The sequence below is a fragment of the Anopheles ziemanni genome, chromosome 2, assembly GCF_943734765.1.
Source record: "Anopheles ziemanni chromosome 2, idAnoZiCoDA_A2_x.2, whole genome shotgun sequence".
In the NCBI taxonomy this organism is placed as follows: Eukaryota; Metazoa; Arthropoda; class Insecta; order Diptera; family Culicidae; genus Anopheles; species Anopheles ziemanni.
The window spans coordinates 14,170,319-14,196,232 of NC_080705.1; the positions used below are offsets into that span (position 1 = coordinate 14,170,319).

Sequence of the window (25,914 nt, forward strand, 5' to 3'; positions counted from 1 at the left end):
TTCATTTTCAGGTTTCTATTTGCTAAACTCGTATATACAATATATGATTACTAGCGCGAGTTTGTTTACTCTTGGCCAAGAAGGGGGTAACTGCGTTTATAACGTTCTGTGTTTTTTTTGTTTTCTGTATTATCTCCTTCAAACCCCACGTACGTTACGTTAAAAATATCGTTGTCAATCCGGACCGTGCCTTTTAACTGCCGGGGTCTCTTTTCCTACCATTTTTTTTTTTTCAACACAAAACATTCGATTTCCTACTCCACCTGCTCGCACGATTTCAAAACGATTCCGTTGTCTAGTCTGTTCTTTTGCCGTAGAATTCCATTGTCAAATTTTCAACCATTTTCTCTAGCTAAACCTACCGACTTTCTCAGCCCTTGCCAACAATCCGGTTCAAAACAGCTTCCAATCGGCGCCTATGTACAATCCAATTTCACTAGCAATACCTTTTTCCTAAACACCCAATGCGTATCTGCTCATTTAACTATCCTTGGTCTGAACAACAGTTTCAATCAATTCCGTCTCTCGGCAATCCCATTCGATACTTCTGATGCTTAATGTCCGTTTCCTTGCTTCCTCGGCCGTCGGTTGGCCCTCGATGATGTTGCCCTGCTCAACACTCCAGCCCTCCGTCGCTGCGTGGTTGCGATCAACTTCCGGGCCGTCGACCGGGGTGCAGCTGGGACGGCGTATTTCAGGATATCGCCGGTACGCCCAGCTTGGCCAGATTGGAGAGGGTGGTCAGATCGTCCGGCTGCAGCCGTAGTGCCTCCCGGTAGCTGCTGGCCGCTTCCTGTGACCGTCCCAAGAGGTGCAGGATCGCACCGAGGTTGGTGTGAGCTCGGGCTTCCTGTGGCCGCAATTTCACAGCCTACCGTGGTGTGCGTCGATGGATTAAAAGAAAGAGAAAGAGAATACAAAACGTGCGTGAGCGAGCATTGCATTATGAGCCGTTGTTCGTTTGTCGAGCCCTTACCTGACGATACCATCGTTCTGCTTCGAGCTTGCGGTCGTGCAACCGGAGGCTTGAGGCTGCCGCCACCACCAGGGCGTAATCCTCCGGGGCCAGCTCGGCCGCCCGCACCCGATACTGGAACGCTTCCTCCGGCCGGCGCTGGGCTGACAGGAACTCAGCTGAAATCGGAGGCGGACGAAAACGGAAGTGGAACGAAATTGCAATTAAAACGAATATAGCTTATTTTGGCTTTTTCGAGCAAAGGGAACGAATTAAAAACGTCGGAATTGCAACACACAAACAGGGTGATCGATCGATATTAAAAAAGAAAAACAAATTATCAAGCGTAAAATATGATATCTTCGCTTGCTTTCCTTTGCACTTTTCGATCCATTTTATGTTCCGGCACCCCGAATCGGACCGTGCCGCTTTCGTATGCAAAGCGTTCACTGGAGCAACCTAATTGGATACTTGATATTGTATTCTTCGAGTCAGATTTTTCAGTTCCTCTAACAATCTCTATTCAATTATTTCTTTCTTGATCGTGCCGCCTTTGTTGACTTTCCGTGCTACTTTCTACTCTACCGAATCGGGGGGGTCGTATCTTTTTCCTTCTTGTTTCCTTCTCCCAAGCAACTGAATCCTTTCCGTTCCCGTTTCCCGGGCGGACTCGATCCTCGTTCGGTCCCTGCACCCTCGGACTGGGGGGGGTTGTTGCGTGTGAGTGAACACCGTTCCAAGACCGCCCCGAACGATGGTGAAGCGGTTCTAAGTTGGTTGTTATTATTTCACTCGAATTTTCTGCTAACAAACGGGAGTGAAAATAAAAAAAAACGCAGGAAGAAATGCAAACCGGTAAACACACATATTCAAAGTTTGCCGTTGAGAGAGGTAGGATCCGTTCGTTTCTGGGAACCCGAGCCCGAGAACGACGTCGGGTGGAAGATATAATAATAAAAATGTAAGGGAAAACCCCCCCTGACAGAGACTAATGATGGCATTGACGTTTGTGTGCATCCCATTTCCTTAGCCGGGTGGAGGTGGGGGGAAATGCGCCTCGGGACGAACGGACCCCGATCCGGAACGTGTCCAAGCAGGCAGCTGTAAAGGCTCCGTTCCCGGGACGGGACGGAGTGGGTTGCCGGGGGGAGGGGATTGCAGGGTTCTAGGGTCAAGATACGATCACTGCCACGCCATCTCGTACGATGTGAATCCCTTTTTCAAGTCACCCTCAGATCGTTATCCTGCTGCTTGTGCTGCTTCAATAACATCTTTTCAAGTGGGAGAGTGGGTGTAACCCGTTGTTGTTGCCGCCGCTAGTCTCCCGCTTTGAGATAACCCACATTGCACCGATTCGGATACAATTTGTGTGAGCTTTCCGTGCCGACTGCACCAAACCCGGGGGGAATGGGTGTTCCGATTCGACGATTTGTCGATGCTTACCGTAATGATGGTGTACGCTGGCGTCGTCCGGTGCCAACCGGAGGGCCCTCCGGAACCACTGCTCCGCTTCGGAGGTTCTGCTGCCCTGTATAGAATAAAATGGGAAAAGATAAACATACTTTCGTCAGATGATTTCGTCGGGGCAATGATTCGGGGGAAGAAGCTCCGTTGATGGGAGATGGGGGGTGGGGACGGTGACATGACACTTACATTTCGCGCCAGCATCGTGCCGTACGACAGGTGGGCCGCTATGTGATCCGGCTGGGCCTCGAGGGCCGCCCGTTGAAACCGTTCCGCTTCGGTCCACTGGTTGAGTCGGGCGAAGACGTCACCCAGTCGATGGTAGATACCCTGCGGGGGGGGGGGGGGAATGGGAGAGCAAAACAGTGGACGGGGGCTTGTTAGTACACGCTGCTGACAGGGTTGCCATGTCATGGAGAATTTAATTTGAAATTTGTTGAAAAAAAAAACGAGATGGATAAACAATGTTTTGGTGGGAAAGGAACCTAAACATACTTGGTTTAAATAAAAATACAGAATTATGTTATAGCAGTGTCTAGAGTTCCATAATAAAGTGTTAATAATTCCAACGCTCACAACAATGGGAGAAAATGTTCATTTTTCAAATTACGTTTATGCACCATTGCGTTAAAAGCAACGGGAACAATTTTCATAAATGCACCATTGGCGCATCCGCATTGTTCCAAAAAAAAAAACCATGGTGAACATCGGGAAAAATCGTGGGTGAAAATAAAAACAGTACTACTTCCTCGCTCTCAAAAGAGCAATTTTGTGTTCCATATTGAAAGTTTGCGTGTGCTGCTTCTTCCGCCCCACTCCGCGGTTCGATTATGGCCTTTGGCCTGCGTGCACTCCCACAGCCGTGCCAGGGAATGAAAATATACACAGCGCACACGTTTTGCACATTTAGATACACAACACCCGCGCTCCAATACCGCACAATAGCATTAAGCTCGTAATAATTCCGACTGCCAAACGACTGGTGGTCGCTTTTCCTAATCGTGCGCGTTCGTGAGGCAAGTGGAATGCTGAAACGGAACCACCCGGGGCGAGTGGAAAAATGTGTCGCTCGTAACCGTAAAAGCTGCAATTGCTTCGTTTACTATTGACCGGTGAAATTGCTGCAATGTCACTTAAGTTTGCTTCTGTTTTTTTTCCAATTTTGCCTTTGCCTTTCTAGTTGAACTAATGAAAAGAAAAGCACCTTGCACTGGTTCTCATCTGACATGCTACTCGCTTAACGTTTGCAACCCTCAACGGAAGGATAAAGTGAACATCACTTGCAATCAAACAAGCCAGCCAAATGCATTGAAAGACGAATCGAAACCATCCAAAAGACAAATCCCAACCCACACAATCACGAAACACGGGCCAAACGGAAATGGCTTTGATCGTCCACGACGACGACAGATCCGCGCAAGGTGAACCGTTATCATCAAACCGGTGTGTTCCAAATGGCTTGCGAATGCTAAACTCTTCACAAAAGGAGTGAAAATGAGATAAGTTTGAGCGGAAAAATCATCCCGTAACCCGGTCTCGGGCCACAGAAGACTTCCTCCCCGGTTTGCACGAGTGGCGCACAGAAAATGTTCCCTTCCCCCGCGGCTCGAATTCTAATTAGAAATGATTATCCAATTATTACCAGCGTCTGTTTTTCGACGATAACCGTCCATTCCGTTTCGTTTTTGTGGGGGGGAAATTTGTGTGCGGCTGAGTGCACGCGCTTTTCCGCGACGGCCCGGTGGCACTTGATCGGTCCCCTTTGACGTCCGGGCACTAGTTTTCGCGAGCGACAGAGACGGTCTTGTTTTTTTTGCACACAAAATTTTTTTGTTCCCCGCGTAAAGTTCGATGGGGAGAAAAAAACCCGAAGTCAAATTAAGCCACCCAGGATGTTGAAAGCGGGTGCACAAATTTTGCCATTTTCCATGCGATCTCTTACGTCGGGGGGTTCTTGGTGCGGGAGGGAAGGGAACAAAAGTTTTCCTCTCCAAACAATTATCGTGATCTTCTGGTGTGTTGTAAATTGGGTGCTGCCCGGGATCTGGCGTAGTCTGTGAGTGTGGAGGATGGGGAAATTCTTTAGTTGAAATTAAGTTTGCTTCCTGCTCGCCGGTACCGACCGGATGATTAGCATACGGATGCAAAACCGGACCAGGAATTCAGTTCGTTGGACAACAATTTTCCTACCCGGGCAGTGTGACATCCTCCGTTGGTTGATCCTTTTGAAACGACTTTCTCCGATGGAAGAATCAACCGTTTTCCTCCCGCAGACCTTTGGTGAACTAGTGAAAGGAGTTCGGGAATCGAAAAGGGAACCCGCAGCTTGGATGGGCAAAATGGGAAAAGTGCAGGTGCAGGAAATGTCGTGGAACTTTTTGCGCACCCCGTGCAACCCATTAGGAAGATAATTTCCACGCGGAAAAGTTGTCGCTCTTTTTTTAAACTACCGAGGATGCAGCTACCTTCCTATTGTGGCATCTACGAGTGCTGGAGGTTTCTTATCGCGCCGGCACACCATTTGGACGGAGGACGGAGCAAAACTCATCACCTGCCGATTCGTCCCAAGTGGGGACGCGCTTCCCCAAAACAGTGGAAAGCAGGGGGAGGAAGGAAGTTTTCCTATCCAGCGGCGAAACCTGTGGGAAAATGCTTCCAACCGGGAACGTATCATCCTCATCGCTACCCTTATGGACAATTTAATTGATTATTTTATTTTATTTGAAATCATATAAAATTTAATGGAGCAATTCTGTAGCATCTCGGTTCCCTCGGAAGCGCCTGGGTATGGAGTGAAAATGGTTCCAATTCCACCCCGACGGACTGGGGGGAACAACGTACGGTGGGAGGTGGGAATGAAAAATGGAAGAGTCAATTTCCTGCCATAAACATATCTTTATCGTGCACCTTGGAGTGCTTTCGACGCTTCTCGTAACGGTCAGATTCGATTTCAGCGGTCCTGGCCGGCATGGGACACTGAATGACCCCGTCAGGTGGGCAAATCGTTCGGAGATGGCGCAACAAAATAAGGGGGGGAAAAAAAGACGAAGAACAAGTAGCAGAAGCAAAACCACTCCTCGAAACGAAATGGCCAGATAGATAAACGTTTATTACGGTGTGAATTGAATTGGTCGGGAAAGATTTAAACTAGCTTTATAACCTTCTCGACACCGTTTGAGTTTGTTGATGATGGTTTGGATTTTTTTTGTGGCTTTTACGGTTGTTTCGTTGACTCTCGCCGAAAGCCGTGCCTCGGCGTGGTAGGAAAATGGAATTGAAAAACAAAGTCAATATGGTTTCGGAGCACCGTTTACACGCATCTCATTTCAAGTGGTTTTTATCCACCGCCAATAAACGGAGGTACCATTTACGGATTACGAGGTGCTAACGTTTTTGATTTTGTTCATTTTTTTTTTGGGTAGTTGTAGTTTGTTTGGATTGTCCGTGGGAACTGCTGCTGGTGCGTTACGTTCCACAAAATGGTTTAGAGACATGTAACAAATATCTTCACCTTAACTAATATTTAGTCCCGGGCGAAGGAGCATTATTATTTCTAAAGCCAGCTAATCGATTTTCTTCCAACTGTGCAACAGTTAGACGAAAATTAATCTCGAGCCGCCTGTTCAATCACGAGTCACGTGAAAGTGTGTGCCCTTTTTGCTGTGCCCTGTGCCAGAGAGCAGCGGGTTCGATCGGAGGATTTTCACCCCCGGCACGCAAATGACATGCGCATCGAAAAGCACAGTAAAAGCTTGAGCGAGGACAGTCGAGGTTTTTGTTCTTTCCCCTGAATTTAGCGAGCTTTCATGCAAAAGTTACTTTTGTGGTAGAAAAAAGATGTTTCTAAAATCGTTGGTGTATGGTGAAACATTCTGCAATACAAATATATTTTATTAATTTTGATGACTGAAAGCCAGTACCTTCAAGGCGTTGGTCGAGTGAGATGCTCGGTGCAGCAAATGAAAAGTTTACCAACGGAACAATTTTCATCTTCTCGCAACACTGAAAATGACTCATTCCTTGCAGCGCCGCGTTCGTCGTGGTATAAATCTTAGAAACTAATTAAGAATAAACTTGTTTTCATAAATCACATCCGTTTTTTTTCCGCCGGTCGCATATTCTCTTTCTCTCTCTCTTGAGGAGTCATTCACACAGGCTGGAAGCGCTTTTTCTTTGAAGTTTCTTCCTTCCAAAAGCGTCCCCGGCGAAGATGAACGATGCCCCAAGAAACAAGACCGTGGCAAAAAGGCATTTCTCTAATGAAACTGCGCGTGTTACCGTGTTTGTCGTCTATCGTCATCCGGGGATCCCCGACGGGGCGGATATGCCGGCGTGTCGGTTATGCTGGGCGTTTTTTTCCCCTCTCGCGCGCGTGATCTTTAATAAAATTGTTTGCGTGGAATGTACGTCTCTTTAATTTTCGCTCAGACGGAAGACATTTTTTTTAAACTGTGCACACCAACAAGCAAAAGCGTAGCACGAACTACCATGGAGCGTCGCGGTACAAAAAAAAAAACCGTCGTGCAAAAGCAGCGAGTTTTGGCGCCTGGTGACGGGAAAAATTTTATCCACAAACGGATGAAACATGAGCTTTCAGTTTATCACAAAGTGTAATCATTTGCAACTTCGTTGTCACAGATTGTGTACCGGGATCCGTTCATTTTTTTTCTCCCACAAGCAAAAATGGTTATCTTCACCGCGTTCCCGTTGCCTCGGCACACACACACACACACAAACCCCAACACACCTTCCGCAACCCAGGCACAACCCGTGGTAGTCGGGACGGAGCTCGGAACAAGTTTAGGTAGAGGAAGCATTTTGCATTCGGTTCCGCTTGCACCGAACCGGAAAACTCGTCCTTTAGCGATAACGAAGTCCGGGAAAGCGGGATGGTTTTGCGTGCGGGCGGTCTCCATGGAGGTGACACAAAGTGTGTGGGGCGCGACATACGGTGGTTGGGATGGAAAACTTTCACTTGTTGGATTGGCGCAAACAAATCGGTTCGGGTTTTGTAAATGTATTTTTACCTCGGGCAAGTTGGGCGAGGGGAACGTTCAGATGGGACAGGAAAAAAAGCCCATGACTGAAACATATTTAAATTACTTCCTTTCATATTCGCTTTGTTTATGGGGCGTTTTGTTTTGAGTTGGAAATTTTTACCAACAATTTCATTTCACAAATAAAGCACAATTGACTTTGGAAATATTTAACTTTCAACATGCGCTCGGATATGGTTTGTAAGACATTCTTCAAACATAAGTTCGAGGGAAATGCAATAATTTAAATCTAAATCATGCCCCGAAACTTCAAACTATTTATATTAAACGCTACAAAACGTGCGGGAAAGGCGTCGGAAAAATTCTTAATAAAATCCACTCTCAGTTTTCCTCACATTTCGACGCCTTCGGGGCACAAAAGCCCGCATACAAATATCAGCTGAACGTTATTAGTTGGGCAACAAGCGCCGGCTGGTGGAATAATTTTCCACATTTCTCACTCGCCCGACCGATTGAAGGGGGGAGGGTGAGTGGAAACGGAAAATGAGCGGCACTCAGAGTGGGTCAAAACGGTGCATATTTTGCGGAAATATTTTACTCCCACGGACTCCGCCGTCCCTCGGCGTTCCCGTTCCGGAAGATAGCCGAAGTTTTCCGGTCAAGCTAAAGTGGGGAGAAAATTGTTGGATTGACCATCTGGTGATGCGCACCAGTGTATGTGTGTGTGTGTTAGAGCGAGAGTTTTTGGTCGGCTGATGGTGGTTGGCGTTGAAGGACACTCTGAGGCAAACTTTTCGGACGGCAGGCGGCTTTCCTCCGGGATGGAAGTTATGTTTCAATTCCACAAACTCATTGCGCTTCTCGGAAATGGTGGAATATTTTATTCAATCCACCATTCGCCGGCACTTTCCACTCTCGCTTTTCCTGCTGAGTGATTGTGGTGTGTGTCTATTTTCGTGTGTATGTCCTTCTGTACCGCTTTTCACCGGAAAGGAGTGTGTCAGGGCAGAGTAAATCTCTGAATGGAAATATTTGTATCCAAAATATCGATTGCCTTTTCCAACAACATTTCGTGAAATTTTGTTCCGAAGACATGTTTACTACTGATCGATTCTAAGAATTCCACATTCGGAAAGGTGACGGATGAAAATGAACGAATCAATAAAAACCGGATAAAACCTACCACAAGTACAGACAATTCAAAACATTTTAAATTGTTGGAACACCAGAAAGCAAAAATATAACGATTCATTTTTGACGTTTGCTTCGAACATCAACGGTTTGCCAATTTAAAACGCATAGCCTACTCTTATTATCTCCACGATATTATCTCAACCACAAGCCTTCAATTTCACATATTTTCCAACGCCGAACCTAAAACGGCTTAAGAGAAACGCCATGCAGCGCATCAAACATCATGTATGCGGGTTTCGGTGCCTCTGTTTTGCAAAAACCCTCAGCCACGCTGGCGTTGTATATGGCCTACCAGCTGTCTGGTTGCTCGTAAAATGCCAGGAAATACTGTCGATCTAATAAAACTAAACTACACCGAGCGGATCGCCGTGAATTGTGGCGGACGATTTCGGCGCGGAACGACCGAGAGTTCTTCTTCGACAAACCGTCGGCTTTGGTTATTGTTTTGGTTTTGGTGTTGTTGTACGGGAAGGGTTTGTTATAAGACTAATAAAAATCCCAATTTATACAACAGAAAGGAGGGAAAATATAATACGAAAGTTTTCCTTACGAAGGAAATCCTTTTTTTATGCGTTCTTTTGCAAACAGAACCTACAGACATGAGGTTAAGAATGGCTCGGGATTGTAATTTTCAGACCTTGAAGGTTTTGAAGGGCAACTTTCTCCACTAGAAGCTCTACTATTGGTAAAATGTTGAAAAATTACTCAATGCTTTTTAATTAAAAGTACTAAAAAGGGATTTTCTTGTACGTAGTAGTATTTTTTTGTATACTTTAAAAGTTCTTTGAACGAGAACTAGTGTTCTTTTTCGTATAGGAAGCTTTACCAGTAATCCAACCGGAAGAGCCATTCATTCAGGGGTTGGATGGGTGTTACGAGTTAACGAGGTTGTTGTGAAAAAATATGACGAAAAGCCAACGTGCCAGGGCGAAACAACGGGATCAAGCGGTTCGTTTTACGAGGGGAAAGTGTAAACACTTTTCGAACCAGCGTGGCCCACTCGTGGTGTGGAAGAGAATTACCGAACTAGGACACCATGTGATGGGAAGGAGAAAATGGTAAAGGGGAGGGGAAAATCCAGCGGGAAATAGTGAAAATCTTAGCTCCTTTCCCGTTCACTAGCCACGGCGGCAATGTTCGATGGCTTCCATCGCGTTAAACGCTCGAAAACGGAGCTTGGCCGGCCACCGGAGGGAAAAGAAAGTCGAAGGAAAAGGGCAATGGCAATAACTATAAATATGAAACGTCACCGGCACACGAACGAATCGTACTGGCGCTGGATACAACACCCTCCCCCTCGAGACGGGTTGGCTCTAGCTCCCCACCAGCCCACCTTCTGGGTGTGGTGGAAGGTGTTTATAAAAATCTCTGATATCCGGATTTGCTACTTCCGGTGATAATTTTTCGCCGGTGGGCTACCAACGATCGCCGCCGGGCGTTGCACGATGGAGCGAAGCCGGGATAAAAATCAAAAATTCATTTTTGGATTTCAGAAAAAAGAGACATGTTTTCTTAAACTACAAGATGAAACTAAGAAATGACCCAAAAACTAGAGCCTCTGCTCTTCCAGGTTCTGAGAAACAGCCTCTCAAAGTCAAGATTTGTGAAAATATTGCGTGAAAAATTGAAAAAAATCCATCAACTTTGAAGGTCTGTAACTCCTATAATAATGGTCGGAATTGGATTCCAAGCACAGTTTTGGAAAGGTTTATTATCAAGCTTTAAAATTATTGACAGTTTAAGCTAATTGAAATTGAATGTCACAAAATATTAAGCATTGTTTCGCAAAACTCCCGGAAAATTTTTCAATTTTCTGTTTTTAACCTTATGCCATCGCTAAGGATTGCGAAAGATTGTAATATGATGCATACCCACTTATAGCCTAGAATGTTTTGTAACAATAAATGATAGTTTTTTTTGCGCATACGCGCGCATCTTTACGTTATTCTGTACTTTAGATGTGAAGCTTATAGTTTATCAGCTACTAGGCGCCTCCATCATGCCATATGCAGCATCATGTGTGGTAAGAAATATGAATTCTCATTCAATGCATTCAAATTTGAAATTCTCATTCAATGAAAAATGTGAAGCAGGGTAGTGATTGAACATCACATAAAAGGGGAAAGACAAGCCAAGTCACTGGCAAAGAATGAAACTTGGTTTGGTTTGCTTTGAATGTATCAGGTCGCTTTTACTTGTTCTACAGCTCACAAACCCATTTTTTTATACCCAAAATTCCTCGGAATAATGTACCCTACACTAAAATAATAAATAATAATAAATGTACCCTACACTAACACTTTGTTCTGTTTGTACCCTTACCTGTAAAAGCCGTGAATTTTGGGTAGATATACCTGTCACTCTTTTTCTACCCTAATGGTAAAACGCCGCTAATTGTGGGTGGATAACTCATAGAAGTGAACACAAATATTTGATAATATTTGCTTTTGAAAACAATATACCCTAACCATACAGTAACAGCTAAGGTAGATGTTAAAATTTTGACCTTCGAACGGCATACCATAGCGGTATGCATTTGAAAAGATACATATATAACATACGTTCGTTTATAAAAACATCATTCAAGCTTTACTTTGAACAGCATAAACACCAATTGTCAGAAAGCTCCTTGGAGAACGAACAACGTTTTTTTAGTTTTCAAGTAAATAATCTATCTGAGATTGATTTAATAATTTCACGATGGGTTCCTTTATAATCAATGATATCATAAACGTTTTGAAAAACAATGCTTCTTGCAAGGAAAACATTGGGTATGCTTTACAGTTCATTGAAAGTAAAGTAAGCATCAAACCGTGTGATAAATTGAAAGTGACTAATAAGTTGATGATACTGGAAAAAAGTTTCAAGGCTAGATTGAAGAAATGTGCTAGAAACTCGAAGAATTTTCAAAAGGATTCGAAAATCTGGTTGAACAAACCATTTGACATTAGTGCCTATACGGAAAACAAAAGTCGTGGACGGCCAAAAAAAGAGTTTAATGATCTCTGCGTGAGGAATAAACGTCGAAGTGTGGCCAAAGAGACAGATATCAACGGCAATCTCGAAAAGGAATTATACTCAGTGAGGTTGTTAGCTTTTAAAGAAAAGCAGTTAAGGCTGATGAGTATGATAGACATGTTTTTGAAAAATCCTTCAAGTGTTATGCCAATGACAACCAAAAGTGATGTTTTAGTATCTGCCGAAGAAGCGTTGGCATGTTTTATAGACAATAGTTTCTCAAAATCCCAGTATAATGATTTGCATAAAGTATCAAAAAAAGTTTTTCCGTCATATTACCAAATCAACAAACTTAAAAAAACCTGCGCACCAAGTGAAGATTTTATTTCTATTAGTGAAACAAAAGCTGAAGTTAATCTACAAGAGTTGGTTAATCACACTGCGTGTAGAATAATTGAAATACAAAAGGCAGAAATCTTGCGACACCTTTCATCTTCTTTGTGTGATTCACTAAGCGTCGTATTATTGTGCTCGTGGGGCATTGACGGATCTAGTGGACACAGCATTTACAATCAACCGCTTCATGGTTCCGGAGAAAATACTGCATCAGACAGTGATTTATTAGTATCGGCATTAACGCCTATCCGTCTTTCGTTCATCAGTGACGATTCAGATATCATCTGGATAAACTTGATGCCTCAAAGTGTTAGGTTTTGCAGGCCAATTGTGATCGAGTTTGCGAAAGAGTCAAAAGAAAAAGTTTTACAAACAGTAGACGAAATCAAAAGCCAAATAACCAGGTTAGTTCCTTATACAATTCAGCTAAATGAAACAAGTAATGTGACGGTAAACTATTCATTTTACATGAGTTTAATTGATGGAAAAATTTTGGCATATTTAACCGACACTCTATCTATGCAAACATGTTGTATATGTGGTGCAAAACCAACCGAAATGAACAGTGTAGAGCACTTAGAAAATGGATTTATTCCAACTCCTGAGAATTTATCTTATGGAATATCTCCACTGCACTGTTGGATCAGATTTTTCGAATGCTTGCTTCACATTTCGTACAGAATTGAATTTAAAAAATGGAAGGTTACTAAAAATTTTAAAAGCATGTACAATGATCGAAAAAAAATTGTATTGGAAAAGATGTACAAGGAATTTGGTGTAAAAGTAGATGAACCAAGGCAAATGGGTGGAAATAGTACGACGGGAAATGTTTGTCGTCGGGCTTTTTCAAACATAGAAAAATTGAGCGATATTTTGCAAATAGAAACAGAACTCATAGAAAGGTTTCGAAATATTTTAATAGCCATCAACTGTTCACAGCCTTTAAATCCAAAAACTATTAGTCTATATTGCAAAGATACATACAAGTTTTACATACATCATTACAATTGGTACAAAATGCCTTCCACTGTCCATAAAGTTCTTGCGCATGTAGGTGAAATCATTGTAAATGCCCCAGCTCCATTGGGATCCTTAGGAGAGGAAGCAGCAGAAGGTAGAAATAAAATATACAGAAGGGATAGAAGAGAACACGCCCGTAAAATGTCACGAGAATTCAATATTAAAGACATTTTTATGAGAGCATTACAATCATCCGATCCATACATTTCAACAATATCTCTGGCTAAATCGTTGAAAAATAAAAAACAAATTCCATACCCAGACGCAGTAAAAACATTCTTCGTAGATTACAGCTCCTCAAATAGTAACAGTCCCTTGCCAATTCAAACCCAAGAAGATGATGGTACAAGTTCAGAATATTCAGATAGTAGCTCTTCGTTAGGAGACGTTATGTCCGCGTTAGATGCTTTGAATATCAATTATATTCCAGATGACAATATTTTGAATGGAAGTTTGTAGTAAATTTAGTTTGTTTTATATCAAACTTTAAAAAATCTTTAAGTTAGTATAAAAAAAAAAAATTAAAAAATAATGCACCCATAGAAAATTCCAAAAATATGAGGTTTTTGCAGCGCCACCTGGCGGGATTGTCCCGAAACATCATAATTTCGTGTAATATAATAGTATTACACGATATTACAATGAAAAAATTGCAAAACATTTGATTCTGAATTTTATCCCGGCAATTTGCTCTTTTCGCTCCATAGTGCGTTGCTCACGTTTCCGTAGTCGGTTCCCGAGGGTTGGGGGGGAGGAGGGGGGGAGGGGATTTGTGTTTTTCGGTTTCCGGTGTACGCGCGATGCCAAATTTAACGCCCCTTACGTGGGGGAGGCGATGGTAAAAAAAAGGTTCCATCCGGTGTTGGCAGCTAGGCGGAAGGAAATCATTAAAAGCTTTTCAACACTTCCGGTACCGGCACCGGGTGAGGAAGAGGAGAGGCGCGTAGCGATGAATGGTGCGGGTTGGAAGCGACATGATAACGATATTCGAGACGTGACGTTGTGTAGCCGTAAATCTGGCCAAGGTGTGAAATTGCTTCTTTCCTTGGGAAGCGAAAAGCTTCTGGATATGGGAAAGGTCACAAAATTAAAGATGGTTTTGATCGTACCAAAAGGTTCTTGAAACCTCCGGTTTTCCGTTTCTATAAAGGGGGTTGGAAAAGTTGCTCAATGCTTACCTGGGGCGGATATCGTTCCGGCAGTGTGTGCAGCGCCTCCCGGTAGACCGCGAGGGCACGTTGCAGCTTTCCCTGATCGGCATACAGATTGCCGAGCTGCAGCAGTGCACCGATGCGGGCGTTCTCGTGGGCTGCCCGGTCCCGAAGCCCGGTGCCGTCCAGCTTCGAGCCTTCCCGCAGCACGCTGGCCGCTTCCTGGCACCGACCCAGCGCTATCAGTGAGGTCCCTAGGTTCAGATAGGCGACTGTGAAGTAAGGAAAAGATATGACGAGCGTGAATTGCATTGGATTTCCTTCAAGAGTTCAATAAAATGATGTAATATAGCAGCATTTTAATTATTTAAATTTTTTAACTAATTCCCTGAAATTTATTACATCATTAATGATATAGTCAATGTAAGTGAAACAGTAACCCAATAAAAATGCAACGTATGTGCATGCACTTTAATGTTATCTTCTCACTGCATTTCAAAATCTCAACGGGTTTTTAAACATTTACGATACTTTTGAGTAACGAGTGTAAGCTAAAAGAAGTGTCATTTATGTCCCGTGACATCTAAAGCGTACGCCAAGCACATCCATTACATGAAAAGATAGTTCAAAGAAACCCCATGGCAGCACGCTCAAAGTTCATCCCCTCATCCACGCCACAGATAGGCAGCTATATGTCTCGCTAACATACAGCGATGGGTTGTTTTTCCATTTTTTTGCTCGCGTCTAAGGATTTGTGCAGCATTTGGATAATGGCATTCATCTCCGTACGGTAGATTGACGGCTTCGTGTGATTTTTCTACCCCGGGTACCTCCGCGCAGCACGTCGTCGGGGATGGGATGTTTACGTATTACGGCAGCAGGAAACCCGCAAGCCTTTTAGCGTGATTTTACGACGAGCGAAATCGTAAAAAAAGAGCAGCACAGCAGCAACGCCGGAGTCACACCGTTGTGACGTCCGCTCATCGGCAGGACGAATCTTGAGATGGTTCATCCGTCCGCAACGGCCGGGACGCTGGGATCTGGAACAAGCACCCCACACTCCGATATGGTGGTGTCGCATCCATTAAGGCGAACGAGTTGCATTAAGGAAGCGTGAACGATACGCCGTCACCAAATCAACGAGATGGCTCCGAGAGCATCGTCGTTTCACTGTGTCCTACCTTTTCATGGGCGTGGGATAGGACCTCTTTTGATGGGACTCTTTTTTAGTTTTTTGTGCCCGGACCGTGGGACCCTCCAGGACCAGGAGATGCTCCCTTGCGAAACGGCCATACCGTGGCAAGTGGTGTAATCATAATTACTATGAAATATTAAATGAGCAACGGATGAGGTGTAGGAGGAGGAGGGGGGGGGGCGGCTACCGAAGGATACGCTTTTCATCTTTTCCGAGCACAACACCGAGCACGAAAGCTGCGCGGTGCACAAACACACACTTGACGTTTGGGGATAAGTGTCATGTGGTTGGTGTTGCAGAACCGAGCGTAGATAAAGGCGACTCTCAGCATCCTCCAATGATGCTGAATACGGTTGTGTTTTCTTTTTACATGGCGAAAGTTGAGTTCATAAAGCCGACCGGCGAAAACAGAAGGGATAAAAAGTGAGAAAAAAATTAACTAAATCCCATGAAATGAACGTTGAATGAGTACAAATGTCAGGTGTCTTATGAATATTAGAACAAGCTTTTGATCAATGCATCCAACCGGAGTAGAAGCGAAAAAAACTTTAATCTTTCAGGGGAGGTTCAGGTAAAAAGAGAAACATTTTTAATCTCTGCATTCCGAATGAATAAAGCACACTTTGCACGGTGCAAGCCTCAAGTGTTTTTAAAATTTTTCTTTAAAGTAAGCGGTGAAATGCATGTTCGAGTAAACAAGTACAGGTAAAAAATAGGGTTCCCCTTAAGCGATCAATTCTTTCACTCTAGGCGTGGAAAACTTATTGTTTAATGATCGGTACCGAATGCTGCAAATGGATTCGGTTACAATATATCTCTTCCATTCCGGTACACTTTCTCGTGACATAAACCAAACGAGCGTCAAATATTTTCCGCTAGCTTTTCCAACCAATTTCCGCCACGGAGCAGCCACCCATGTAGACCGCGAAGCAAACGTGTTTCCCAGCGTGAGTGTACGCTAGCAACTCAGTGTAAAAAAAAAACGTTGCATGCACACAAAGGAAGGTGCTTCATTTTGCCACGTTTTTCCATGCAAGTTCATCGCTTTCAATTTCTTCGCTCGCTACAGGACGGGGGAGGGAAAATGTCCGGTTGTGTTGAGTCTGAAATACAAATTCCTTCCGATTAGTTCGCACGAGGTGATACTGCGACTGGCTGTGTCTATGCGTCTGGAACTCTTTTTTTTGTTATCCATCCAAGACACACACACACACACACATGAGCAGGCGGAAAACCATTTTGACGCACCATACCACCATATCGGGAAATCTGATCACGTACCGAACCGAACGGAGGTGCGGCGAAAGGAAATTCTTTTCCGTTTCATTTTTTTTTTCGTGGTTGAAGTAAAATCGTGAACTCCCTTAACGATGTCCCGCAGCCGTCTGGGGCGGGGGAGATGTCCCTTGGCAGCACGGCACACAAAAGATGTACGATTCCGTCGATCGGCGAATGGACGTTGTTCCGTACAAACCACCAGGCGCCTCCATTTTTACTCCGCAAGCCTTTTTCGCCCAATCAAGGCACGGTTCGTTCTTCTTGCAAAGGGAGTGGTGGTGGAAAAATCGACTCCTGACCATGTCGCAGCCTGATCACTAGCTCATATTTGCTTCGTTTCCGACGCGCCGATGCTTGTGCGATATGCCTCGAAGGGATGTGACCGAGGTCTGGTTGGGGTTTCCTCACGTTGGCTCAGTCATCGTTCAGCGCCAGCAACACCATCGCAGCAGTCGTTGTGTCATAAATTTTAAAGGCCACTAGCTCGGTTTGTTCCCACCCGTTGACTTTCCCTCTTTCTCTCACTCTCTCGCTCGGAGTCGGTTCACCGGGCGCGAGGACTCGTTTATGACGTTTATTCAATGCATCCTCTTGCTTGCTTGGCCATGCTTCACCCGACGCCGGGGAAGGGAAAGAGGTTTCGATGGCACACCGACATCAATCCACCGGACGGCCATTTTTGAGAGATGCCTTTTGCGCCAGTCTTTGCGCTCCAACGAAGCTCGCAGAAATCGTTATGAAAGGGGTGGCATGATTGTGCCCTCTCTTCTGCCTCGGTATGATTAAATTTCAAACGGTAAACGATGCACACACATACACACACACACACACACACACCGTGTTTCCTAGCTCAGGTGAAATCAACCGACGGAGGCCTGGGAGGCTTAGAAAAGGGCACTCATCTGCCGTAAAAGTGCCTGAAGGCGGCGAACAAAAAAGAAAATCTCTTTGCACGCGAAACTGGACACTGTCACAATTTCGTGCCTCGTCGGTGTGTCGTATTGCTGTACGGCGCTCGAAACTCGAAACGGAACAGCTAACAACCTCTCCCCCGCAGCCGCAGCTCCCTACCGCACAGCACTCACCCATTTGGGAGTGCTTCTGGAAGAGCCCGGAAAATCCGACACAACGGCCACAGAGAAAACACCCGAGCTCGGCCACGTGTGTGTTGGGAGCGGCATCGGAAAGCAAAGTTGAATTATCATCTATTTCACAAAATTGGAAGTAATGGTTCGGAAAAATCATTTATATTTTCGTCCCCTTCGCACCGCAGCCATCGAGGTTGACAAGCGAGTGTACTACTAGTTTGTGTCCCAGACTCCGAGTGGGTGTGTGTGTGTGTGTGGGTGTGTTTTGGCATGCACTGGACGTGAGGAAACGTCTGTTTGTTTGTGTCCTGCGGGCAGAATCGAGGGCGGTTCGGGTTAGGTTCGAAGGGAAAGATATTTTTCTTCAAAATCATATCACATATGTGGTTTGTTGACTCGTGAAAAATGCTCCAGGGTGATGGGGGGGGGGGGGGGGGGGGGGGTTCCGTGTAGGGCGCTAGACTGGGCAGGGTTAGGGGAACGGAATTTAATTTCGTAGATCACTTGGAATCGACATGATTGCGAGCCAATCATTGGCCGACATATTTCTTCTATTAAGGTCGCCTAAATCGGAGCTTATGGAGAAAGTGTTTCGAGCGGAACTGCATCTACCACATGGAAAGTTTTGATCCAACGGCGAACAAGTAAGCTACACACGGAAATAATTAATGCAAAATGTGATACGCTCTATTTGCTCTGGACAACTTTAAACACACTCCCAGTTTGCAACCAGAAATTCGTGCTAATTACTTTCATCGAAAAGCTTTTTAAGGCTTAACTTAACTTCCTTCAAGCTGCATGGCCTGCTCTGCGGGACTCCCTCATTGGTTTTTGCATTTCCCTTTTTCAATGCGGTAGTCACCATTCCCACTCTCTAGAATATGTTACCACATTCGACGAGATAACATGGTACGTACTTTGTGAGCCAATTATTTTCCAATGTGCGGAGATTTGCACATTTTCCGTGCAGCATCAAGTTGCTCCACGCTTTCGGTACTTTTGCTTCCCGGAACGGGGCGGAGTACATATTCTCCGTAAGCCTCTTATTGTTGCACCGTGGCGGCATATTTATAGAAGTTGGAATGTAGGGGGAAAAAAAAACCCTCCATGAATCACGAGATTCCCCAAATTACACACTTTCTCACTGTTGTATCGTGCACCGGGGCACTCTGCATCCTTTTTTGTACATGCTATTTTTACCGCACGAAACAATGGGTAAAGTTTTTCTTCGGCAGGGAGGCGAATTTTATCGTTTTCCACGCTGCAAAACGGGCAACATTTCGATGAAAGTTGACGAAGTGGAAATGCTTTTCTGCTGCATGCCGGGGGAGAAAAGATGCACCAAAGCGATTGCGTTAACGTTCCAACCATCCTTGCTATCGTGGGAAAGCTTTCGCATTACAATACCACTCGAAGGTATTTATTGCGAATAATGTATTAGTAAACGGAATCACCGGACGTCATGAACGTCGGTGGTAATGATAAAATCGTATAAACTAAAATGATTAAATACGCCATTATTGTGCATTTACATGTAGCCTAGTGGTGAATCGTTTCAGTGGTTCGGGTAAAAAAAAACCCGAACCCGTGAATTTGAGGAGAAACGGTGAACTATTTCTCCGGAAGCCTTCTGATGTTGGTTAATGTTGAAGTAAACCCTCTCAACCTAACAAGCAGGCAGCGACCGATACTCGACCGTTCGGAGGTCGTTCTGGAAGCTGAACTACCGAACAGCCTCGACCGTCCGTCGATTCGCGATGGTTTGCCAGTTTGACGGGCTCGATGTAGTTGGCCATCAAGCTGTCGCGAGCTACCGATTGACATCGTGACAATAGTCACGATCCATGGTACGAAACCGTCCAATCGGACACGTCGCAAGTGGACGGGAATTGATTTCACCTTGTTTTCACGACGGTCTTTTCAGACGTTCGCTCAAAAGCGCTTGCGATCTCGGATGTCGTCGTGGTCATTCCGTTGCGAGAGCACTTCTCGTGAAAGATATGCGCTAATTACACCATTGTAGCTGCTCGACTGAACAGTCTGTTGTAGCGTCACCAACTTAGATCGGAGCGCTTATAAGTGATGGATGGGAAGTGAGGACGACGAAGCGATTTGCAATAATTTGGATTGTTTGAGCATTGTCACAAGATGGGTTGATTTAAGCACCACGGCTCGGCATTTCCTAAAAAGGGCCAAATGATTAAAAGGAAACCGAAAGCGCGGGCCGGATACCTTAAACGATGATTTAATGTTTTCAAAGTGGGTACTTTTGAATGATATAAACTTTTTAAAACGTAAACACATAAACATAAAAAATAGGTATACATTACAAAAAGTGGAGGTAAAAGATACATTATTTGTAATTTAAACATTTTAAACATTTTTACACTTATTTTCATTGAATTTGGATTTTGTTTTGCAGCATACACCAGAAACACCTCGTTCAACAATTTTAATCTTTAATTTTGGGAAGAAAACAAAATGAAATCGTGAAAAAATTGAGATGTGTTTTTGGTATGAAGCACTCAAATTTTCTTACGGGCCAAACTTTGCCGACCCCTGATTTAAGCAATGACTCCAAATTTAGATTAATAAAATCTTAGTTTCAACGGCATTATGTGTGAGTATAAAATATCAAATTTAAAAAACATTTTAATAATAAAAGTGTCTTTCCCCACACCTCATAACCGCGAAACAGTAAACAACACTTAGTAAAGCCAATAAAACAATTAATTTCAAAAACGTTTTACTACAACATATCCCTATTTGCGTCAACTTCCTCTAACACGTTCGATGACGGTACCGATTGGATGTTCGAAAAACAATGAAAATTTCAATCATCACTTTCCCATCCCAATGACCCGCTGATGGTGACAATCGACGGTGCTTCACGGGGATTAATCAATCGTAAAATGCCGCTAGCATAAATCTAAATTATACAAATTACAAACAAATAAATAATTAAATAACCCGACGCCATTCGGGGTAGAACTCTTTTGTACACTGTCGCAGGGTGCAGCTGTATTTGTTAAGTGGAAGAAGGTGGCGGGAAAAGCAGGGAAAAGGTAAACAGACCACCTAATGTTGTGTCCATCTGGAGTGTCGCCGGTAGTTGCTGACGTGGTCGCTTCTCTTCGCCACCGGCGTCCTTCCCCCGAACCCTGTCATATTATATCCAATTATTGCCAAAAGCAAACTGACGGAGGGTGCGTGCATGTGTGTTTGTGTGATAATAAATCAGAAACAGTTTTAGCCTTTATTGCCAACTATCCTAATGGGTGCCTCAACGGTGCGGGGGAATGTAAGCGCGCAGTGCAATTGCATCCTATTAGGATGCAGTGAAACTAATTTGCGCCCCTCTCATCGTTTTCATTGGGCTCCACAAACAAACCTCCAAAAAACGGACCAATTACCCTCTCCGTGTGTGTGTGACTTTTATGTCCATTCGCGCGTGACTAAAACTATTTCCCAGCGCGACGGTCATATCTGTTTAGGCGGACGGGGTGGTTTTGGGTGACGCGGTGGGTTGGGTTTAATAAAATATAAACTAATTTATGGGTCGCACCGTCGAACCACCGATGTGGCCACTCGGCGAGCTGAGTGTGAAGCGGCGTCCCGGTTGTTCTGACCGTGGCGTACCGCGCAATCAGCGTTGCGTGCGCGTGTTTGCCGCTTGCGGACCGAATCAACAATGTGCCAGCGCGTTACATTCCCAAGCGCAGAGGAGCGCAAGCAGCATTGGGAAAGACGGTTCCGTACCGCTGTTTAACTGTTTGATTAGGCTCTCATTTAGCTTTGGCCAACGGCTGCGTGCCGATGCGTAGCACACCACCACCACCACAACCACCACCACCACCGCCGCCCAACTCTTGTGGAGCTTCGGAAGGCGGGGTGGGAGAGAAAGCAAACATTATCACTTGGGGTTCCGGGATTGGAATTGATTGCGTTTCAATTCATGGTGCGTCCGGCCACGGTCCGCCATTCGCGCGTTGATGAATGATGCTGTTGGGTGCCGTCTTTCATCGGACCTGTCCCCCGAAGGATCCACCCAGTTTGATTGATACGCTGGTGCTTGCGCCCCGAGGCAAACCCACCCGCACAAACCTGGAAGATGTTAGCTTTCACTCGCATAAATTATCGAACCGGGGCCTTTCATCGACGGGCGGGTTGGATCGGGTGGCAGCGACAGGAGGCGGAGGAAAAGTAAACGCATGTTCGGTGTGGACATTTCGATAAGTGTCAAGAGGTTCTGCTGGCGTTTGCAGTTTGCCGTACCGTTTCTGCCACGGAAGTAACGAAAGTGACTTTCATGATCCTGTTGAAACAGCTGTAAAAGTGGAAGTGCATGCCGATAACCGTTTCGTGCAAGAAACTAATCAAACAATCACGACAAGTGGGTGGAATGATCTACTAATACATGTTTATTGCAGCTTCTTAGAGGGTGGAAAATCAAGCATCTATAATTTTGCTCCTCTTTTGGAAAATTCATAATGTTTTATCAACCAAAGCCAATTTCTTCGTTTATATTTTCATCTGTAAAATAGCTTAAGATAATATTAAAGCTTCCAAATAAGTAATAAAACTTAAAAACAACCTGCTTCAGAAACAACCCTGTTAATAGTGCTTCCCCCCGGAACATTAACTCAATCTTCCGAGACCTCAAAACATCAGTCACTCTCCATACATAATTTACTTTCTTCAATTCCCACACCGAAACGATTAATCACTCCGGGTCGTCGGGCTTTACTTTTTTTTTCCCCCCAGTCCTTCCAACCTACTTCCCCGCTTCCGTCCATCGGCGAAAGGGCCGGAAAGTTTGCCGGCACCCTCGAACAAAACGAACGATCGAAAACGAACCTTCTCGTGCCGTCGTGGACGTCGTTTTCGGGCTCAGGAAGTCCAGGTCCCCGGGTGGTATAATTTCAATTCAATTTCCGCCTTCTCACCAGCCGAGAGCGTGGGTGTGTTTCCGGCGGACGCGAAGGAAATCTTCCCCCTCCCCCCTCGCCCCTTGGTCCGGGGGACCGGACTGTCAACCGTTTTACATTAATGAAATCATCAATTTCACGCATACCTTTTCCAAGGGCCCCTTTTATCCTCCCCTCTCTCTCTTTCTCCCGAACGGTCATCGTTTGCGCGCTGCGATGAATCTGTTAGGAATAGACTCTTTTTCGAGACCCTTTGGGTTTTTTTCCCCCCCAAGATCCCTTACGCCCTAGATGCGGCTAGGATCGCAATTTCATTCCTATTTTTGTGGTGCTCCTTCTCGTGCCTCGTGAAGTTGGATGGTCAACCCGAAAGGGAAAACATTTCAATTGGTCAACCCATTTCATTTGACGGTCACCAAACTTTCCTCGCTCCTCGGGGCGCACACGGGGCCCTTTTGCTCGGAACAGGAGGAGAGGGAAGAAAAATGACGGCGAGAAACCGGAATCACACCTTTTCATTTCAACCCCTTTTTCTTCGAGAAGCATCGGTGGAGAAAAGCTCCCTCCCATCAGGGCATGAGTGGGAAATGGACGACCACTGCCGGCCCGTTAAGGGACTGCTAACGATGAAGGTAGGCACGATTTCCACTTGACGTCTTTAAAACTGTCTGCAACTCAGAGCCTTCGAACGATGCGGTTTCGGAAAATAAATTCTCCCATTGGTGATGGACGCGTCTAAAGGGTTTTGTCTTTTCTAGAAGTGTATGATTTTCTAGAGATATAGCTGTACCAGAGAGCTTTTGTTGACCTTGGTCTTTCTCTTTAATTCTCTCTATCTTTGCCCATTTGCATATCTTTTGTTTGCTGCCAGAAGACTCTGACCGTTCTATATCTATATAGCTTTCACAACGAACGCAACCCGACATAGTGTGTTTGGAAAGGCTGAATAAATGATCGTATGCGATAGGGTTCTTGGTGAAATATTTATCACACTTAAGAAGCCAACACAAGATACCGATAGTCAGAGTAACACTGGGTTGTAAGAGCTGTTGACTTGTCAAGGTGTTGATTCTTTCCGAAAGAATTTAAAAATGGGATAATGGAGCCTGTTAAGGTTTTCCGATACCGATTTCGGATCGGTTTCTGTTGAACTGTCTAAATACTTACAAGTCGTGCCACAAACCAGGACCACCTCGATCGTTTGTGTTATAACTGATGAGATAAACATCGCTCAACAAAATTTGTTGGAAGGAGATTTTGTAAATATTTCATTGAACCTACCGGAATGCTTATTGTAGTGAGCACTGGTGTATGTTGAGGGTTGTTAAAAGATGATTAAATTCACTGTGAATGCTTTGAAAATCCAGATACACATTGATGCCAGTAAGCAAGAGCAAATAAATTTCCGATGATAACTAACAAACACGAAAACACTTGACCACTCTACCTACGATCTGGCTACCGCGCCCTAAGCTTTCCCCGGGATCGATCATCATTATTCAAATCCACTCGATCTCGAACGAATCAGTGAGGTGTTGGTAAATCGCACAATCGATTCCTCCCGACTGTCGCTCGCCACCCAAGCCCGCCCGCCTGCGTTGAACCATCGGGTAAAATAAATTGTGATTAATGGAAGGTGAAATTTGCAAATTACGATCGGTTAGGTATCGAAAAATCGAACCAGCGGGGGTGGGGGGGAGAGACCTCGAGCGGGTAGCGCGGTACAACTTTTGCCAGCCGATAATTAAAGCCATCGGGATGGAAAATTGAAAAGCATGTTTTTCACGCTGCCCGTCCAGTGGGAGGAGAGGTGGGTTGAGGATCCACTCGTTTTCCATTCGCCGCATCCAATGGGGCATGGGAAGCCGGTTTGCTTGCATCGCTACCGATGGCCGTTGACGATAAGTTCAAACCCGATGGTGGTCGTTTCCCGTCTCCTTCCGTTGTCCATGAGAGATAGAAAAGCATTTCCCTGCGCAAGGCACACAGAGGGGGGTGGGTTCGAGTTAATGTGTCGATAGTGTTCAGGTGCTTTTGAGATGCACGCTCCTGGAATAGATTATGCAAACATTTAGTCTGGCTAACCACGGAAACCTCCCCATATGTGGCCTCCTGCTGGCCGGAGGGGGTTGACTGTACTTTGAGACTCATTAAAACCAGCTCGCCGCCCCGTTTCAGCGTGGCCCAGTTTTCTTTACCGATCTTCCGTTCCACGTCCATTTGGCCGTGGGTGGACGGTTAGACGGCGGGGTGGGCCGACGGCCAATCATGGTCGAAGGAAAACCTCAACCAACCCACACCACACGGTATATCGTTTTTCTCGGCAGTGGCCTCGGGGATGCAGGTTCCTTTTACTTGTTGTTCTCTTCTTTTTCGTTTAAGTATTCTATTAAGCCGTAACGAGGGAACTTTTACCTCACTCAAGCGACCGGTGGTTTACCAGGTATAGTTGGCTTTCCCTCACTTCACTTTCGCCCCCGATTTCTGACTTTTGGATAGTGATTTTTCCGCTCCTTTCTCGGGCTGGAAAGCTCATTATCTGTCATGATATGCAATTTATACACAAAATTGCTTCATAACGAACCGACTTATGGAAAGAGTTCAAAACATTTCCCCGAAAAAAGACAAGTGTTGTACGTATGAGTTTTCCCAAACTGTTTCCACACTGTGCAATCCACAACCAAATCCGTTCGCCGGATTGCGACCTATGCCGGGGCTTTTACCGTAAGCATATCGGGTTCTATTGAAATAATTTTCAGTCTAATTAAATTAATTATGCATGTACACGATGGTGTCGATGGCCGGCGTTGCACTGTGGTTGCAACACGGGATGGATCGTACACTTTCTTGGTTGTAAAAGCGAGTAAATGCTCAACATCAAGACGTGGATTTTTTAAATTTTGATTTTTAGCATACGATGGAATTATTTGCAGTAAGTGTTAATTCGTTTAATTCTGATGTTGAGATATTCTTTGGAGAAAATAAGAGAGTTTTCACTATGCACTTTCTTGTAAAATCAACTTTTACTTTTGAAAACATTTGAGTATTTTCAATGTCTTCTATTCTAGTATTTTTTTCATATTAATTTTGATGTTTTAATAAAACTAGGTCAAAGGTGTATGTACTTTATCTGAGAGTTTCGAAATGATTTAACGATTTGTGTTGTCGGTATGTTCGTTGCTTAAACAACAACGAACGTCTGACCTCAACCCACAGCATGCACCATAATGTACCTCGTGTTCCACGTTCCGTTTGGAAGTAATCGGTCCATTTCACTTTTTTGACATCGA

The 25,914-nt window shown here is 44.7% G+C and overlaps 1 protein-coding gene across 1 annotated transcript in view; it reads right to left on the reverse strand.

Moving 5' to 3' along the window:
* Positions 1 to 694: 694 nt before the first annotated feature.
* LOC131294975 (protein O-mannosyl-transferase TMTC2) overlaps positions 695 to 25,914 on the reverse strand; it is a 118,064-nt gene continuing 92,844 nt past the window's right edge. The window contains exons 6-10 of the mRNA XM_058323033.1: positions 14,163 to 14,407; positions 2,609 to 2,749; positions 2,399 to 2,483; positions 977 to 1,134; positions 695 to 871 (exon numbers count right to left, since the gene is read on the reverse strand). Of these exons, the coding sequence (XP_058179016.1) occupies positions 695 to 871; positions 977 to 1,134; positions 2,399 to 2,483; positions 2,609 to 2,749; positions 14,163 to 14,407 (806 nt within the window). The remainder of the gene's footprint in view (positions 872 to 976; positions 1,135 to 2,398; positions 2,484 to 2,608; positions 2,750 to 14,162; positions 14,408 to 25,914) is intronic.